This window comes from Urocitellus parryii, chromosome 9 (genome assembly GCF_045843805.1).
Source record: "Urocitellus parryii isolate mUroPar1 chromosome 9, mUroPar1.hap1, whole genome shotgun sequence".
In the NCBI taxonomy this organism is placed as follows: Eukaryota; Metazoa; Chordata; class Mammalia; order Rodentia; family Sciuridae; genus Urocitellus; species Urocitellus parryii.
Genome location: NC_135539.1, coordinates 26,639,494 through 26,659,200, shown reverse-complemented (window position 1 = coordinate 26,659,200; position 19,707 = coordinate 26,639,494). Strand labels below are relative to the sequence as shown.

General features: G+C 44.0%; 1 protein-coding gene across 10 annotated transcripts in view; it reads left to right on the top strand.

The window, feature by feature from the left end:
- The window catches only part of Gtf2i (general transcription factor IIi), an 89,766-nt gene that overhangs the window by 27,241 nt on the left and 42,818 nt on the right, over positions 1–19,707 (top strand). For all 10 annotated transcript variants that reach the window (XM_026396838.2, XM_026396840.2, XM_026396831.2 and 7 more), the window contains exons 3-9: positions 1,665–1,803; positions 5,214–5,348; positions 6,407–6,590; positions 6,754–6,782; positions 10,752–10,806; positions 11,024–11,067; positions 14,496–14,573. In XM_026396838.2, coding sequence (XP_026252623.1) covers positions 1,665–1,803; positions 5,214–5,348; positions 6,407–6,590; positions 6,754–6,782; positions 10,752–10,806; positions 11,024–11,067; positions 14,496–14,573 — 664 coding nt within the window. The remainder of the gene's footprint in view (positions 1–1,664; positions 1,804–5,213; positions 5,349–6,406; positions 6,591–6,753; positions 6,783–10,751; positions 10,807–11,023; positions 11,068–14,495; positions 14,574–19,707) is intronic.

The window sequence follows — 19,707 nt, the reverse complement described above, 5'->3', positions numbered from 1 at the left end:
CTGAAACAATAAGCTATTACGGAAAAAAGCTTCAGTTTATGGAATCATCATGTTCCAAGGTAAATTCTAGACTGAAAAATAATTACTCTAAGACAAATTTTGAAATCCTGATACTGTAGAAAGATGGGCAAAGAAAGGATATGATAGTTTGTAGAAAATTAGACCACAATACTCATTAGTTTTATTACCAACCAGAGGAGTATTGGTTATGATATTAGGATTTTTAGCATAGTTGCACACTGGCATTTGGTAGAATGAGGTGAACCTTCTTAGAAAGCAGATTTCAGTAGATGGTAAGAATCCTGACAGTGTTTATGCTTCCAGTGTTAGTTCTTGCTCTCTTTCATGCCACTGATTTTTTTTTTTTTTTTTTTTTGGTACCAGGGATTGGACTTGGACACATAACATCCCCAGCCCTATTTTGTGTTTTATTTAGAGACGGGGTCTCACAGAGTTTTCTAGCGCCTTGCTTTTGCTGAGGCTGGTTTTGAACTCATGATCCTTCTTCCTCAGCCTCCCAGCCACCAGGATGACAGGTGTGGGCCACCATGCCCAGCAGTAGCACTGATTCTTGAGGAAATTTTTCAAGTTGCATATGAATGTTTTCTTACCAGATTATTATTGCAGTATTATTTTTAGGAGAGAAAATGGAATCTAGCTGCCTTTTCAGTAATGTTAGCACTAAATGAATCATGATACATCTGTAAAATGGGCTTTTTTTGTGTGCTTTTTGAGACGGATGTTGCTGTGTTGTCCAGGCTGGCCTTGAACACTTGGGCTCAAGTCAAGAGAGTCTCTTGCTTCAGCCTCCCAAATTGCCTTGATCACAGGTACCACCACCAGACCCTGCGTATAAAGGGTGCATATGAAGTTAGTAGGTAGCATACCCACCTCGCTGTGGTTTCAGTTGCGTATGCACTCCTAAAAATTTCTGGAGGTGAAATTCTGTAGTGCGTGTTAATGGGGTGGGATTTAGAACCCCTGGCTTCCTATTTCAGGGCTGATGTCATTAAATTCTCACAGTTGCATTTAGCTTTAGAGTCCCCTTCCTCATCTCAGCCCTTGTCTTGATAGGATACCCCAGCTCCCAAACTCCTCCATGGCTATTCCTTCATAGCTCTACCCACTCCTGCCTCTCCTGTACCTCTCAGATGTGATGGAGAGAATTCCCCAGCAAGAATGTATGCAAATCTCTTTTTTAAAGAATCTCATCTATAGCAGTTTGCAGAATATTTCTGCTTTTTTCCTTAAAAATTCTTGTGTTTTCTTCTGCTTGGAACTAGTTATGAAAATTACCTATAAAGATAGGTACATTAAAATGGAGACACTTCTGTATGTGATTTTAGAGAGGAATTTCCCTGAGTCCCGATTATGCATTAAGAGTTTTTAAGATGGTTGTGGTGGCACCTGTAATCCCAGCAACACGTGAGGCTGAGACAGGAGGATTGCAGGGTCAAGGCCAGCCTGGGCAACTTGGCAAGGTCCTGTCTTAATAAGAAAAATAGAAAAGAAACCTGGGAATTGTAGGTCAGTGTTAGGGTACCCTGGGTGCCATCCCCCTCACAGGGCGGAGGACAGTTTCTAGCACGAGGTCCTTGTGTCCAGCCTGCAGACACTGTGCTCCAACAGCTCTTGACGTACAGCGTTCGCTGCTTGTGTTGCAGTGTAAGGAGCTGGCCAAGTCCAAGGCGGAAGTGGCCTGCATCGCGGTATACGAGACAGACGTGTTTGTGGTCGGAACCGAGAGGGGTCGTGCTTTCGTCAACTCCAGAAAGGATTTCCAGAAAGATTTTGTAAAATACTGTAAGCAATGTCTTTTTTTTTTTTTCTTTAGTATCTTGTAAATTTTAAATATACTTATAGGTAAGACATCATATTTTCTTTCTAATGCAGAAAGAGATTCATACTAAAAAAGCAAAACCAAAACAAAACCTTCCTGACATGTTTATGGAAACATTTCAAGATGCTCAAACTGAATCACTGACATGGTAATATATTGGTGCAAATACTGAAGAGTTTAAGAAAAATGGTAATTGTTTGATGTACTATGTTCCTAGTGAGGCATTACTCTGGATTGTGAGAACACATTAGAAAGAAGATGAAGTTCTGAATTGGTTAAGTCTTTTTTTTTTTTTTAGTGGGGTTTTTTTTTTTTTTTTTGAGTTTTAGTGGGGGACACAATATCTTTTATTTTATATTTATGTGGTGCTGAGGATCGGACCTAGTACTTCATTCATGCTAGGCGAGTGCTCTGCCACTGAGCCATGACCCTGGCGGTTAAGTCTTATTCAGATAAGCAGGTCCTCCCTTCCTCCCTCCTCGCCCCACTCCCTAGACCCAGGGCCTGGCTGGTTCCTGGTGAGCTCTGCTGCTCAGCCACTGCTCAGTGTAAGGGGCTTGTTCTGCTCAGCTCTGAGGTTCAGGCCTGTGCCAAGATGTGGCCTTCCTTTGGCCCTTCCTGCTATGGTAAATGCCTGGTGTGTGGGAAACAAGTGTCTCAATGGAGTTGAGCCTGAGCGTGGAGCAGAGTGAAGCCGGGCTCCCCACACTGCCCACGTCCCCTGGTGGGCGCTCCTGACTGTGTCTTCATGGAGTTTGTCGTCTTTCCTTCAGGGGCCTCAGGGAGCTTGTTTGACCGTGGAGTGAGAACAGTAGCAAAAGTTGTCAGAGGTGTTAATCCTCGCACACTTGCACAGCGTGAGTGTTGTATTAGTGTTCAGCCTGCACCCACTCGGCGTGACAGCGTGTCTTAAACATAGAAGGAGGAGAGGAAAGGAGGGAGTGCTCACAGCCAAGCACAGGCTCTGAGATCCAATCCACAACACCTGTGGAAGATCAGGAATGAATACAAACAGGTTTAATTCGTTAACTTAGGTGCTCAATTGCATTTTTAATCCTTTTCAAAAGTCCAAGGAGTGTAGCCCAGTGGTGGAACGGAACACTTGCCTGGTATGTGGGAGGCCCTGGGTTCAATCTCCCATATCACCCCCTCCCTCCAAGAAAGATGTGTCTAGGGCTGGGGATGAGACTCAGTGGTAGAGCTTTCCCCTGGCACGCATAAGGCCCTGGGTTTGAACCCTGGCAAGCCCTAGGGGGGAAAGCATACAGCCCACCACTATGTATTTTCACTCCCAGTTGTAATTCTGATCTATCTATTTTTGACACCAGGGATTGAACTCAGGGGCAGTAGACCACTGAGCCACATCCCTAGTCCTATTTAGTATTTTATTTAGAGACAGGGTCTTGCTGAGTTGCTTTATTAGCACCTCGTTTTTGCTGATACTGGCTTTGAACTCAAGATCTTCTTGCCTCAGCCTCCTGAGCTGCTAGGATTATAGGCGTGCGCCACTGCGCCTGGCAGTAGTGATTTATTTTTAAAAAATTGTCAATATTTTTTATATTTTGAGAAACATTAAGGGCTCGATTTTATTTATCTATTTAAGTTTGTACTGATGATGCTGTTTTGATTGGTGCTCCTCAGCTGCCGTCTGCCCATGAGTGCTCTGATCTCACTGCAGCTGTGCATGTACTCTCTTCTGCATACATCCTTATTCGGACGGTGCTTCAGGGGCTAGCTGAGGATTAGGGTTATCTGCAGCCCTTTGGTGTTCGCACCACTGAGGACATCCTGGACATCTTTGGTCCCCTCCCTCTCATTTCCTGACCCCAGATCAGAGGATGATAAGGACCCAGGACTGTCTTCACCTCCTGATTGCTTCCCAGAGTAAAGAGACAGGATGCTATCATGCTTTTTTGAATGTTCTGAAGTAGATGACATCATGTTTCCCAGTGACATCATTATACTTCTTTTTTTTTTTTATTTTTTTGAGACAGTCTCATTAAGTTGCTTAGGGTCTTGCTAACTTTTCAAGGCTGTCCTTGAACTTGATCTTCCTGCCTGCAGTTACAGGTATGCCCCAATACACCCATGATCTAACCTCTGCCCTTCCCCAATATTTTCTGGCAAATTTTCTTTGGATGTCATTCTTAAGTTCCTAATGCAGGCGGTCTTTTTCAATTTAGGATGGAGTTATGTCCCATTAATCCCATCATAAATTGAATGTATTGTTAAGTCCAAACTGTGTCTAATACTCACTACACACCCAATTAGTCCAGCCTGCCTTAGATATGCCTGGGCACTTAGCTTGCCCAGGCCACCCCACTGGGCAAAATCCCCTCACACCAAGCCTGTCTTAACACGAAGCGTGATGTATTCATGTCATTTATTAAACACTGTATTGAAAATGAGAACTGGAGTGGTGGTTTGGGTACACTTCCGTGCCCTTAGAAAGGTGAGGAGTGGAACACCAGGAGTCTGCGTTTGTTTTTGTAACTGGGTTTTGCAGATAAGGAGCAACTGAGGTCTTCTGAAACCTAATAAATAGGACAAGGAGTCAGTGTTAGAAATTCTTCAGGAGAGTTGAGTCCCTTTCCTAGTATTTAGAGAAGTGATGTCCAAATAAATATATGTCACATAATTTTAGTTTTGTAGGGGTGACATTAAAATTAAGAACTGAAATTCATTTTAGTGATTTTTAAACTAATTTTTTTAGTTATAGATGGACACAATACCTTTATTTTCTTTATTTTTATGTGGCCAAGGATCAAACCCAGTGCCTCATACATTCTAGGCAAGTGCTCCACCACTGAGCCACACAGCCCCACATTTTTGTGATTTTTTTTAAAATGTAATTTTACTATCTAAAGTATTATTTCAACATGGAGTGGAATCTAGACCTCTTGAGGAGGTGCTCTCGCTGCAGCTGAAGGCTGGAGCTGGGGTGCGTGCTGGCAGGCCTGCCTCCCCCGCTGGGCACCAGCCCATGTCTCTGAGACCTGCTGTCCTGGCGCTCACCACACACCCTGGTCTCGCCTGCCACATCCTCAGTGCCACGGTATCTAGTGGACTTGAGTTTGACTTTGCACATCTAGAATTTTTTTGTGATGATTTAGATTTTTTAACTAATAAATTATTTATCTTTTTTGTTTAAACCGCTAGTAGCTAATGTGTAGTATTTTTAGTTTACACTTACATCAGAGTTGTTTGCCATTTCATATGAATTTCATGCAAGTCTTCTAGGTTTTTATTTTAAACGTTTCCTCTTTATCCTTGTCTTCATCGTAAATGTTAGAATACAGGAAAAATATTCCTACTAGCAGCCAGATAGTGGGATGAGAGAGTCATGGCCTTCACGTCGCCCATTGTTTTCCAGGTGTTGAAGAAGAAGAAAAGGCAGCCGAGATGCATAAGATGAAGTCCACACCTCAGGCCAGCCGGATGAGTGTGGATGCCGTAGAGATCGAGACGCTCAGGAAAACAGTTGAGGACTATTTCTGCTTTTGCTATGGTAAAAGCCATGCCCCTTGATTTTGTAAGATACATCATGTGGGAGTTTTCTAAATGTTAGATGTTGTCCTTGGCTCAGCACTTCTTGCACACATTCTTATAGATTGAACAGGTTGATTCTCAGATAACGGGGTGATAGTAGAAACAGCATTTCTTTGCATCTCCATTTCCCTGGGTGTGCAGTGCTGGGGACAGACTGGGCACGCCAGGGAGGTGCCATACGTACCACTGAGTCACATCTTAGCTCTCCATTTTCTTTTTGGTACTGGGGGTTGGACCCAGGGGTACTTACCCACTGAGTCACATCCCCAGCCTTGTTTTTACTTTTTATTTTGAGAAAGGGTCTTGCTAAGTTACTCAGGGCCCCACTAAGTTGCTGAGGCTGGCTTTGAACTTGTGATCTTTCTGCCTCTGCCTCCCAGGCCACTGGAACCTCTGTTTCCATTTTCAAGGAACCCAGAATCAGGTGTAGCTTTTAGAGTTGTTCCTTTTTGACAGTAATGCTGATCTCCCCAATTTCCTGCAAAATCGCCTTCTGTTAATCATGTGTTCTGCAAAGCCTGTCAAAGGAAATAGTCAGAGGTGGCGGGGGGGTGTCGGCAAAGCTGCTGCAGATTGAGTCTTCAGTCTGGGACTCATCACCGGTCAGCACAGACAGGCTGACAGATACACCTTCTCGGGGCCAAAGTTTTATTTACCTACTTAAGTGTTCAGAATATTAGCTGAAATTTTCAAGTTATCTTATGGAAATAGTTGGATTTGTCAGGTTTTTATGTCCTGAAACTGAGTTACATATGACCAGAATGTGTTAAACCAGCATGGACCATCTTATGACAGATATTGCAAGAAATCATTTTTGCTCTCCTTTTGTGTAAATTTTAGGGTTAAATTTCGACCCTTTGGATCTGTATCATATTTAAAACTAACAGGACTAAGACCCTGTAGTATTTCAAAGTGGTGCTGAGAATGGAACCCAGTTCCCGCCCCTGGTGATAAGCTTTTGATAGTTTCTTACTCTTAGTCATTTAATGATGCTTATTTTCTTTACTTCTTCCTCAGGGAAAGCCTTAGGCAAATCCACGGTGGTGCCTGTCCCGTATGAGAAGATGCTTAGAGACCAGTCGGCTGTGGTAGTGCAGGGCCTTCCAGAGGGAGTCGCCTTCAAACACCCTGAAAATTATGACCTTGCAACCCTGAAATGGATTTTGGAGAACAAAGCAGGGATTTCCTTTATCATCAAGAGGTGATGTGCTTTCCTCCTTCTGGCCCATCAACAGTTTATTCACATAAAGTTGAATATTCACTTCATTTTAATAGTTTTTAAATTGTTTACTGCAGATGTCTATATTTGTGCTTTATAAGCCTCTTGTGTGCTCATACATGGTTTGTGTTTTGTTCTAATGCAGACCCTTCCTAGAGCCAAGGAAACACCTGGGTAAGTGACTGCTTGGTTCACACGACAGTCGACTGGGTCTCTAGGTCCCCTTTGCCAGATCTTGATACATCATGATGCTTTCTCCCTTATTCTCTTTGAGGCTGTGGTTTAGGACACTTGGGAGTGGTGTCTTCTGAGTAAACAGTGAAAGATTCATGAGCTGAAAAAGTAGAGGCTAGTTTTTTATTTTCTGCTCATTGCTCTGTGCTGGACCCAGGTTTTATGTTGGCAGTGGGTAAGATCGTCTACTGGCTCTGTTCCTCTTGCTCGGAATGTGAGTGGGACTTAAATTTACCTTATGTTCATTGAAATGGCAACGCATCACTGGGCACCAAATTGGACGGCAAGGAAGACACAATTGCGTACAGCATTAAAGCTTTTGAGTGCTTGGGATTGGGTTGTAGCTCAGTGTTAGTGCACTTGCCTAGCATGTGTGAGGCACTGGGTTCGATTCTTGGCACCACATATAAATAAATGAAAAAAATAAAGATCCATCAACATCTAAAAAGAAAATTAAAAAAAAGAAAAAAAACTTTTGAGTGCTTATCATCTGCTGGAGGGACACATCCAGGTAGGTGACAATTGTGGTGAGAAATAACATCCCCACCAGGTGCCGGTCTAAAGGAGCATACCAGAGGCAGGATCCCTCACAGTTCAGCAAGGGCTTCAGTGAGGGCGGGAAGACATGCCTGGGAGAACAGCAGGACTTCCTTTAGGAGCATGTGGCCATTGCCTTTGAAGAGAGAATCTTCTTGCCTCAGCTCCTTGAGTTTCTGGGATTATAGGCGTGGGCTGTGGGGCCAGTTATTTGAGACTTTTCAAAAGTTAGATAACCTGGGGCTGGGGATGTGGCTCAGGTGGTAGCGCGCTCGCCTAGTATGCATGAGGCACTGGGTTCGATTCTCAGCACCACATAAAAATAAAATAAAGATATTAAAAAAAAAAAGATAACCAGTATCACTGGAAAGCTCTAACAGAATGCAAAGAAAGAGTCATGTGTGTACACACTCACACATGTATTTTGTTCTCTGTTATACGATCTTTTAAAATATTTTTATAATGGTGAAAAAATGATTAATTTCGCAGTACTAGGGATTGAACCTGGTGGCACCTGACCACAGCCCTTAGTGTTTGTTACTTTGAGATAAGGTCTTGCTGAATTGCCCAGGCTGGCCTTGAACTTATGATCCTCTTACCTCAGCCTCTCCAGTAGCTGGAGTTATGGGTGTGTACTACTGTGTCTGCTATCTTTATTAAGGTGTAGTTGGAAACTCAGTCATTTCAAATGTAGAATTCCATGGTGTTAGTTTGCAGTCTTTAAAATTTTAAAACAGGGATGGGGGTGTTGCTCAGTGACCGACCAGTGCTTGGCTACCATGTGTGAGGCCCTAACACCCCAAGAAAAGGAAAACAAAGACAGCGCACACTAGGTGGGGTGTTCACACCTGTAATTCCCGCTCCTCAGGAGGCCAAGGCCTGGGTGACTAAGTGAAACCCCATCTTTAAAAAATAAAAAATAGAAAGGGCTGGGGCTGGGGCTCAGAGTGTGCCTGAGTAGAATGGTTGTGCAATATCAACGTATATCCTTTTTTGGGGGGTGTAGGGGGGGTACTGAGGATTGAACCCAGGCTCTCTCAACACTGAGCCCCACCCCCAGCACTATTTTGTATTTTATTTAGAGACAGTGTCTCACTGAGCTGCTTAGCACTTTGCTTTTGCTGAGGCTGGTTTTGAACTCACCATCTTCCAGCCTTAATCTCTTGAGCCACTGGGATTACAGGCGGGCACCACCATGTCCAGCTCAACATATATCCTTTTGAGATGAGCTTTTTCTTTCTTTAAACTGAGTTTAATTACCTTGAGAGTCAGTAGTATATCAACTGTCCCTTGAATGTAGTAGTGAACCTCCTATTTATCCATTCTCTCTTTGAAAGACATTCCAGTTGTTCACACTATTAGCATTGATGCTGCTATAAACATACTGGAGCCCGTTTTAGTCTGGACATGTACCTTTATTTCTCTTGTAGAGATATTTGTAGGACTGGAACTGCTGGATCTTAGGGTAAAATTGCATTTCACTTGCAAGTAAATGCCAAGCTTTTTACCCATGTGGCTTCACCATTTTACGTTTCTACCAATAGTGTGGACGTGCCAGGTTCCCCATGTCCCTGCTGGCTTGTTTTGTATTTTGGCCATTCTGATGGGTGTGAAGTATTATCTCATCTTGGCTTTGATTTGCATTTGGTGATGGTGATGGTGGTGGTGGTGGTGAACCCAGAGGCACTCTCCATTACTGTGCTACACTCTCAGCCCTTTTTATATTTTATTTAGAGACAGGATCTTGTTGAGTTGCTTAGGGCCTTGCTAAGTTGCTGAGGCTGGCTTTGAACTCCTGATCCTCCTGCCTCAGCCTCCTGAGCCACTGGTATTACAGGCATGTGCTGCCTGTAAGGTTTTTGGACCGACCTTTAGATCAGTCTTTTTTTTCTTTGCCTGGGGATTGAAACTGGGACCTCACCCATACCAGGCAAGCACTCTTGTTTTGAGCTGCACTCCAGCCCCAGTCTGTCGACTCTTGGTTTAATGTGTGCATGTGACATGAGGGGGTGGTGTTAATCAGTCTTTTTTTGAGTGTATCCAGTTATTTCAGAATAAGTTAGTGGAAAGACTGTCCTTTCTCCCTGGGTTGCCTTGGCAACTTGGTTGGAAGTCAGCTGACCCTGACTCTATTTCTGGGCTTTCTATAGAGAACTGTGCTATATGAGCATCAAGATAATTCACCTCTTCTTTGCAGTCTGAGTGCCTTTATTTCTTACTTATTGCCTTGGCTGGACTCATATCAAACAATAATGGTGACAGTAGAAGTCTTGTTCTTTGTATCAGCAGGAATGCTGTCAGTTTTTATCATTAGGTTGGCAGTTAACTGGCCTCTCTATTTTTCTGTATGACCTCTTAAGATTGAGAAAGATGAGTTATTGTCATACTTCAGTTAAAATTCAGATTTAAAATTTTTTGGTTTTGTAGTACTGACAATTGAATCCAGGGCCTTGGTAATGGTAGGCAAGTGGTATAAATTGAGCAGTACCCCCCCACACACTTTTTTTTGGTACCTGGGATTGAACCTGTGGTTGCTTAACCACTGAGCCACATCTCTTGCCCTTTTGCATTTTTTATTTAGAGACAGAGTCTCTAAAGTTGCCTAGGGCCTTGCTAAGTTGCTGAGGCTGGCCTCAAACTTATGATCCTCCTGCCTCAGTCTCCCAAACCAGTGGGATTATGGGCTTGTGCCACTGCACCTGGCTCAGATCTACTTTTCTTTTTTTTCCTCAGATGTTTATGTAGCTTTATTTTATTCTTTATTGATGTGGTGCACAGAATTGAGCCCAGTGCCTCACGCATGCTATACAAGTGCTCTACCCCAGCTCCAGCCCCTCAGACCCATTCTTAATAACAGTGTACATCATCATCATTCCTTATACACCCACAGGCTTTTCCTGGCCTCCTCAATAAGTGGTATATTTTAGTATTAACTTCACTGACAAAAATAGGAGTGTTTTCATAAAAAGAAAGGTGGTGGTGGTTTGGGGTTGCAAGGTGTTAGAGGACTGCCATCTCTATGTTCATATGGAAGCCCAGATACACTTTTGTGTTGTTACTGTACTATTTACTAATCCAGCCCTCCCCCAGATTATTCAGTATTTAAAGCCTTTGGAAGTATTAGTCATGTTGCAAGTATAAAACCTCTCAAAGGGGGCTGGGGATGTGGTTCAAGCGGTAGCGCGCTCGCCTGGCATGCGTGCGGCCCGGGTTCGATCCTCAGCACCACATACCAACAAGAATGTTGTGTCTGCTGAGAACTAGAAAATAAATATTGAAAATTCTCTCTCTCTCTCCTCTCTCTTTTAAAAAAAAAAAAAAAAAACCTCAAAGGGTTGGGAGACCTAAATTTAGGTTCTTTCTTGTTCATAGGTGGTCGTGTGATGGTAACAGATGCTGAAAGGTCCCTGTTGTCTCCAGGTGGAAGGTAAAGCATAATTTGGTCATTGCTATTAAACTACTGTACTTGTTGCAGTCACTAGAATATTAAAACAGCTCAAAGTTCAGTATGCAGTCATGTCACCCGGGGATCTTGAGGAAATGCTTCTTTTGACTTGGGAGTTGTGAATCGTAGTGCCACTATGAACGCAGTGTATGTGGTTGTCACTACTGCACAGCTTGATCACGTTTCCTCCTCCTTTCAGTTGTGGCCCCATCAAAGTGAAAACGGAGCCCACAGAAGATTCTGGTATGTAATAGTGCTTTTGGAATTAATTATAAAGTAAAGATGAATGTTCCTTAATTTACAAGTTTATATTTGAATGATAAATTACTGTATTTTGATGTGTAATGGGCATTCCCTATAAATATCTTTCAACTGTGACAGTGTTTTTTGATGTTGTCCTGTTACACCAAGATCCGCAAAGAACTTGTTAATAGTGGTAGCCAGACGTTCATTGCTTGTTACCCATTTGATAATAAAAATTTTATTTTTCAGTGACACAGGCATATAAAATGTCAACTGGTTATACAGTGTTTTTTGTAGAAATTAATATAATACCCTTACTCTCTTTCCTTTGTTCTCCCATTTTATACTTGCAAAAGAACCATTTTTATCTGTAAACTTGGGTATTTACTTGCTTAATTTAAGATACTATGCTTATACTCTTTCAGTGGTTTTTTTTTTTCTTAATGGACACAATACCTTTATTTAAAAAATTTTTTTTTTAGTTGTTGATAGGTATTTATTTATTTATTTATTTATATGTGGTGCTGAGGATTGAACCCAATGCCTCACACATACCAACCAAGTAAGAGCTCTGCCTCTGAGCCACAGCCCCAGCCCTGCAAGTATTGTTTTGTAGTTCTATTTTTTTTTTTTTTTTTGATGGTATGTGGATGGAACTCCGTCCGGGTCTCATGGTTGCTAGGCAAATGCTTTTAATTTGAGATGGTTCTTATTGAGTTGCTGGGGCGGATCCTCCTGCCTCAGCCTCCCAAGTAGCTGGGATTACATTTGTTTGCCACCATGCCTGGCTCAAATGTGTTTCATTTTGATGAAATTTATTTTTCAAGTTTTTCTTTCATTCATTGCTTATGTTGTGGCCGTATGCAGAAAATGCTTCCCAGCCTGAGGTCACAAATACTTAAGCTTTGTTCCTTCATGAAGTTTTATCATTTTAGTTTTTATATAAGTCTTGAGATCCACTGTACATCAGTGGTGGTTGTGGAGGGAGCATGTGGATTCCTGGTTCTGCATGTGGAGGACCAGCTCCCTGTTAAAAGACCTTCTGTCTCCACGCATCTTGCTCATGCCTTCTCCTTCCCACCCTCCATCGGGTTTCTAGGACTGTGATGCTGGCATTTCCACTCCCACAGCTCTGCCTTTCGTGGAGGCTTAAAGTTCAATTTTTTTTATTTACGATGTTAGAGAAATGAAGATGTAAGTATGCTGCTTCTTTGCTTTTCTGGCTTTTTCCATGTGGTTGAGTTGAGTTTTGCAGTTCATGTTTCAGATCCGAGTCTGATCTCTGTCATGTTATTATTACCTGCTTTCTTGCCTTGGTCCATTTCTAGGGCAAAGGCATTTTTGATTATTTAGATGATAGCTCTTCCTGATTTGATTTCAGTTTTGTTGGAACCATGTTTTGTTTTTCCACATCTGTGCTAATTTTCTTCAATTTCAAAGTCAAGCAACTTCAACTTTTAAATATAATTTTCACTTAGAAACCTAGTGTATCGTCACTAGAAACCTAGTGTATCGTCACTGGCAGTGTGGTCTGCACCGTGCGTGGCATCTGGGAAGCACCAAAGTGCATGCACGAGGTTTGCTTATTAAGGAAACTGAGTAGACTGCCATGGGGTGTGAGTGGGCACAGACTCTTCAGTTGTATAAAGCACAGTCTTCCTGTCTTAGCACAGTAGTGGCCTTCCTGGGTTTGACCCCTTGCAGGTGATGGGAAGCAGTTGTCACTTTTTTCTCAGTCTTTAGTGTTGCAGAGCCTGCCTGTGGATCTTTTACTCTGCTTTCAGATCACTCAACAAATATCTTAAATAGTTAACTTCATATTTAATATTCCATCAGGCCAGGTGTGGCAGACACCTGTAATCCCAGTGGCTCCAGAGGCTAAGGTAGAAGGATCGAAAGTTCAAGGCCAGCCTCAGCAACTTAGCAAGGCTAAGTCTTAATATAAAAAGGGCTGGGGATGTGGCTTAGTGGTAGTGCACCCTTGGGTTCTGCCCCCTCCCCCTTTTTGGTACTGGGGATTGAACCCAGAGGCACCTAACCACTGAACCATACATCCAGTCCTTTTTATTTTTTACTTTGAGACACAACCTCACTTATTTGCCAAGGCTGACTTTGAACTTGCTATGCTCCTGCCGTAGCCTTCTGAAGCTCCGGCATTGTGTGTGTGCCATCCGCTGGGCTTGGCTTTAATTTTGACTTCTAAGTTGGTGTATCTTCCTGGCACTGGTACCTGGGGCCTTTTTTAAAATTGTTGTGGTGCTGGGGATTGCATCCACACCTGGTGCGTGCTGCACAAGTGTCCCACTGTGAGCCATTCCCTAGCCCCGATGGCCTCATGGACCGTTTCCAGGGTATTGGTGGAAACCTGGAGGCCTGGGCCTGGCATTTGCAACCAGAAGGGCCTGCTTGTTGCAGTGTTGCAGGCGTGTGTGGAGGAGTGAGCTTGACAGAAACAGCAAGCAGACTCGGAGCCAGAGGAAAGTCCACATCCCTTCATCCCTTCATCCCTTCTCCTCTGGCCTGCCAGCTCCCTGCTGTGTTCCTGTGTGGCAGATGCCTTTGCAGGGCAGGGCACTTTTACACTGTGGTTCCACATACATGGTTAGTTGCCAGCACTGGAGCTGGGAGTTTCCCCTCCCCAGGCCAGATGGGATCTGCCCAGCGGAGAAGGGTGCGGTGACATCGTTCCCTTGGAGGACAGGCTTCTTGAATGAGTGCTCAGTGCTTGAACCTGTTTGAATATGGTTCCTTTTGTCCAGCATTTGCTCTGAGAACCCAGTAAAGTCTGAGCAGGGTGGATGCGCTCCTGTGACTAGGTCCTTCTGGGTGCACTCCAACACGTCACCACAGTTAAAATCTGGGGGTCCCCAAGTGCATGTTCCCATCCAAGAGACTGCTCCTGATTGCCTGCCGTGGCTCCTTGTGTCCCTTTGTCAGTCTTCTTTATTTTGAGACTAGGTCTCTCTAAGTTGCTGAGGGTCTAGCTAAATTGGCCAGGCTGTCCTTGACACTGTGATCCTGGTGCCTCGACCCGCTGAGTTGCCAGGATGACAGGTGTGTGTCACCAGGCCTGGCACACTTGCTTGATGGTTTTAGCAACAGATTTCTTTTGCCTATTTTGGACATTCCTATTAATGGAATGATGAAATATGTAATCTTTGGTCTGGTCCTAAATATGTGCTTTGAATTAAGTGTCTCAATTGTAAGTGGACCAATATTCTTCAATTTCAAAGTCAAGAATTCATGGGGAAAAATTACAGAAAAGACTCTCAGAATATTAATAATTGTTAAAACTTCGGTTTGATTTTCTTTCCTACCCTGCTGTCTCTTAACCTTTTGTTCTTTCAGAATCGTTGAGTCATATCTGTGTTGTGCGCAGTCTGGCTGACGCCCTGACGTTAGCCCTGGAATGTCATTTGCTTTTATAGGCATTTCTCTGGAAATGGCAGCTGTGACGGTCAAGGAGGAGTCAGAAGACCCTGACTACTATCAGTACAACGTCCAAGGTAATGCCTGTGCGCAGCTCTGCTTCCTGGATGTTACTAGTGGTTAAAAATCAGTTTATTTTGTACTGAAATTTCTTAAAAAATTTTTTTTTTTATTGATTGGTGCTTCATTGGCATATGCACTTGTAATTCATCACAGGAATAAAACAGCCAGAAAATGGGTTGTAAAATAATCTGTAAGGAAAATTTAATAGCTAATAACATTCTTAAGTGGACGAGCAAAAATTGTGGTAAAGTTAGGGCTCAGTTTGTTTTCAGTGATATTTATAAAATGTGTGGAAAATATTGAAAGTGTGAACTTTTTGTTGGTGTTATGAGGAGCCTCCTCAGAAACCACCTCACTGCAACCAGTTAGTGAGATGTCCATCACCCCTTGAGTTTTGTCCTTCTGTTGTGTCCTTCTGTAATCTGTCCTTTCCCGTCCTCAGGCAGCCACCACGTTTTCTGTCATTCAGTTTATATTTTCTCAGCATTTACACAAATGGCATCTTAAAACAAAACACATGGTGCACCTTGGCCTGGGGACAGCGTGGACTTGCCCCTTCCCCAGAGTCACGGGCAGTGCTGTGGGGTCAGATGCCACTGCGCTGTGGAACGTCACACTGCCATGTGCCTGGACCAGCTTGGCATCCTTTTGTCTCTGGGAGGCCATTTGGTTTTTCCACTTCGAAGTCACCACAAGTACAGCTGCTGGGAACCTTTGCTTCAGGTCTTGGCTCGGCCTTCCCTGCTCTCCAGCAGATTCCTCGGGATGGGTAGCTGGGTAGCTGGAAGGTATTTTAAGATTTTCAGCAGGTGCCAGACTTCTCCAGAGTGCTTTGTGGGCTTTACATTCTAGTCAGGAGCATATGGAGTCACAGTCACTGCGCGTCCTTGCCAGCACTTGGGTGGTGCTTGTTAGTGTCGGTCACTTTCAGTGGGTGTGTTACGATTCACCATTGTGGTTCTACTTTGTATTTGCCTAATATGTGTATTTTATTTAAATGATACATCTTAGTTCTGGAGCATTTATAAAGCATTCGGAATAAATTTAGTATGTGAATATCTGTATGCCTGTATTAGATTGTGTCATGGTGGCAGGCGCTGTGGTGCATACTTGAAATCCCAGCTCCTTGGGAGGCTGAGGCAGGAGGCTTAGGAGTTTGAGGCCAGCCTCAGCAATTTAGGGAGACCCTTTCTCAAAAAATAAAAAGGGCTGGAATGAAGCTTAGAGTGGTAAAATACCCCCGAGTTCAGCCCTCAGTATGCAGGCTAGGGGGAGATCATGTCTTAGTGAATGTCGTTGTTTTTCTTTTCTTTCTTTCTTTTCCTTTTTTTATTGAAATGGTACTAAGGATTGAACCCAGAGCCTCACACATGCTAGGCAGGTGCTCCTCCGCTTTACATTTTGTTCTTAACAGTCAGTTCTGAACAGTTTACTGTCATTGGCAGTAAACTGAGTGAATTCTGACGACTTCTTTATTTCCTTTTTTTAATGGTACTTGTGATTGATCCCAGGGGCATTCTACCACTCATCTGCACCCTCAGCCCTGGATTTTTTTTTTTAAATAATGAAGTTATTGAATAGAAGCCCTTTGTCATGTGATTTGCAAGTAGTTTAATTGGTGAAATCCAGTTTATTGAGGTATTTTTCTCCTTGAATGAATTGTGCTTAAGTGTCATCTAAGAGATCTTTTTCTAACCTAAAAGTGACAGTGATTTTCTTCTGTTTCGAAAAATTCTGTATTTCTAAATTTAGGTGCGTTTCCATTTTTTCAGTGAATTTTTGCACAGTGACATCCCGTGTTTTATGGCACCACCTTTTGAAAAAATTGTCTTCCCCTTGGGTTCTTTTTGCATCTGTCAGTTTCTAGAGCATATTCTGTTACCCTGATCTACTTGTCCATTCTCTGCTGATGTCACGTTGCCTTTTGAGTTCTGGGTGTACAGTGGTTCTTGGATGGAATCAGGTCACAAGCATCCTCCAACTTCATTATTCTTTTTTACAACTATTTTTTAATGTAAATTTAAAAACATTCAGCTGTGAGTTCATTGGCAGAGCCCGTGGGCCTCTTGACGGAGACTGTGCTGAGTCTGGAGTGGTCTGGCTCTAGCCTAGTAACTCTGTGTCTTGCTGTCCGACTCTTCCTCCTGGCCTTTGGTCAGCACTTGGGGTTTTCAGTGTTCAGATCTTGTACGTGGTTTGTAAGATCTATGCTTTTCATGGGCTTTGGTGTTAGCATACAGGGTGCTTTTTAAATTTTTATTTTAACTTCTATTTATTGCTAGTGCATGTGCTTACAGTTTATTTTTACATACTTTCTATCTTGTGATCTGGCTAACTTCACTTATTTTAGTGACTTTTTGGTGAAATCTCTGGGATTTTCTTGTGTAGATACTTGCATTCTCTGCGACTTGGGACAGTTTTATTCCTCCTTTTTTCTGTGTGTTTACCTTTTCCTCTCCTGGGGTTGGAGCAGTGGGGGGGAGCAGTGGCGGGAATCTGCTTGATCCCATCTTGGCAGTTGGAGGAGCAAGTGGCTCAGCTTGACGCCTGAGTTCCTCCCCGGTGCTTCATCAGGCTGGGAAAGTTCTTGGGTGTTTATATTTTAAGATTTTCAAGAAGCTTAAATGTGAACAGACTTTTGCGTCTGTTGAGGTGATTCGATGGTTTTTCCTGTGCGTTAGTTTGCAAATGTTGAACAGCCCCACCTGGCCGAGAAGCAGTGTTGGGATCATGGTTGATGCGTGGGCTCACTCTGTGGGTCTTGAGCAGGCCAGGCAAGAGCCCTCCTGCTGAGCACATCCACAGCCCCTTCTGTTTCTTGAGACAGGGTCTTGCTAAGGTGCGGAAGCTGGGCTTAAATGTGCACTATGTGCTCAGCCAGACATTCAGATTTTAGGTCACAGAGTTTGGCAAAACATTCTTTGTCCCCCCCTCCCCCCCCCACGTTGTAAAGCTCCAGCTTTGTGCCGAACTCGGGCCCGGTGTTGGTGGTGCCCTCACCTGGAGTGGCTCCTGTCTCGTGAGTCTGAGGCTGTGCAGTGGTGTGTTTGGTCACCTCCTGGCCTCCACGCACATGCTCCAGAGCATCCTCAGTGGTTAAAATAAAAAAGGTCTCCACGGTCCTCACGTGGCTCACTGGACGGTGTCACCTCAGTCCTTGGCCCAGAGAAACTCGTTAACGCTCTTTCTCTCCTTAGGGAGCAGCTTTGACTTTCGCTGATGGTATTTCTTGCCTTCTGCAGGTGAATTTTGTTTCTATTTTAGTTTTTAAGGTGAGAGATTAAACTCTTTTTTTAATGCCACCATTGTCCTCACAGCCCCGCTTCAGCTGCCCTGCAGACTCCCTTCCTGTGCCTGGTCCGACCCTGGGCCCACTGGGCCAGTGCTCTGCGGCCGACGGGCACTGCTGCCCCACAGAATTTGATTTGTCATTATTTTCATCCTATTAAAGTAACTAATTTGCTGTGGCTGCTCCTTGTCCTGTGGGTCACTTAGGAATGACATCCATATGTTTGTGTATTTTTCAGATCTTGTTCCGCCACTCGCTTGGGGGCTTCTGTTATGTCATCTGTGTGAACGCGCTTGCTCTAACTTTGATTTGTGCCCAGAATGCAGTCTTGATGATGCCACCTGTGAGCTGGGGCAGACATGCAGTCCAGCGAAGTCCAGTGCTGTGGGGATTCCCTGCAGTGACAGGTCGGGTGAGGATGGGTGAAGGCCCAGGTTCCCTGCGTCCTGAGGTTTCAGTCTCCTTCTGTCACTTACTATGAAGAGAGAGTTGGGAGTTTTCCGTTTTTCTCTATGGATTTGTATTTTTCTTAGGTACTGGAGATTGAATCTAGGGCACTCAACCATTAAGCTATATCCCCAGTCCTTGTTATTTTTTTATTTTGAGACAGTGTCTTGCTAAGTTGCTGAGGCTGACCTTAAACTTGCCATCCTCCTGCCTCAGCCTCCCAAGTCACTCGGATTACAGGCATGTGCCACTGCGCCCGGCAGTAGATTTGCATTTCTGGTTTTGATATATATCAGTTTCCCATCATGGGTTTTGTAGAACTTTGGTCAGTGTTGGGCGTGCTCTGTGGTGGGCCTCCTCCCTGCTGGTGGCCCGAGGCCGTTGTGCATATGTGTACCGCTCCCGTGGGTTGTCCTGGCTCTCAGTGAGCTGTGGAACCCTGCTCACCTAGGCCACCAGCCTAGGTTGGTGACGCTGAGGTCTGGGCTGCTCCGTCCTCGAGGAAACCATTCAGCCCTGTTGCTAGAGCCAAGCCTGGGCGCTCCACATCCTGCTTTTCTCCTGATTCCTCTTCAGCCACTGTTCTGAAAACCAAGGATGGTGCATCCTGAAGACTTCCCTGCATGTGCATTTCCACCGTGTGTATGTGTGAGTGTATGTGTGTGCGTGCGTGCGTGCGTGCATCCTTTTGCTAATCTCTTAAGTTTACCATAGTGGTTGGCCTGTGTGTGCTATTGTGTGGTTGTCCAGTGTGCTGTCAAGGTTTTCATTTTTGTTACCAGTAGAGTAGTATTACCATGGTCACTGCTCTGCTGTACTGTGTGCTTTTGTAGGATCACGTTGGTGTTTTCTTGGCAAACCTTTGCTGTCCACCACAATGCCCTAGGAGATGTCTGTGTTCTCTGCAGGTTCTGCAGGCAGCACTCCAGCATGAGGGTTGGGGGTGCTTCCATTTCTGTGGTGGTTGGTGGGCACCTCTAGCCTTGCAAGGGTAAGAGTGAAGGGTGCTACTGAGTAGCATGGATTTGAAAGTATAACCTTTTATGAAGGTATGCTGGGAGAAGGGCACCGAAACCAGAAATCCTACTTTGGCAATCTCCTGCCCCCTCCCTTTTTGTGGGGGTACTTGGGATGGAACCCAGGGGAACGTTACCACTCAGCCACATCCCATCCCTTGTTATTTTTTACTTTTGAGATGGGGTCTCCCTCAGCTGCTCAGGCTGTCCTTGAATTTGTGATCCTACCGCCTTAGCTTCCCAAACTGCTGGGATTGCAGGTGTGCACCACTGTGCCTGGCTTTAGTTTAGCAATATTAATTTGAAGCAAAAAGGTGGGGATAAAGGGTGAGATTATTTAACGTACGAAAGGAAAAACATAAGAAATAAGTCACTGCATTGATATTCAAACCATTA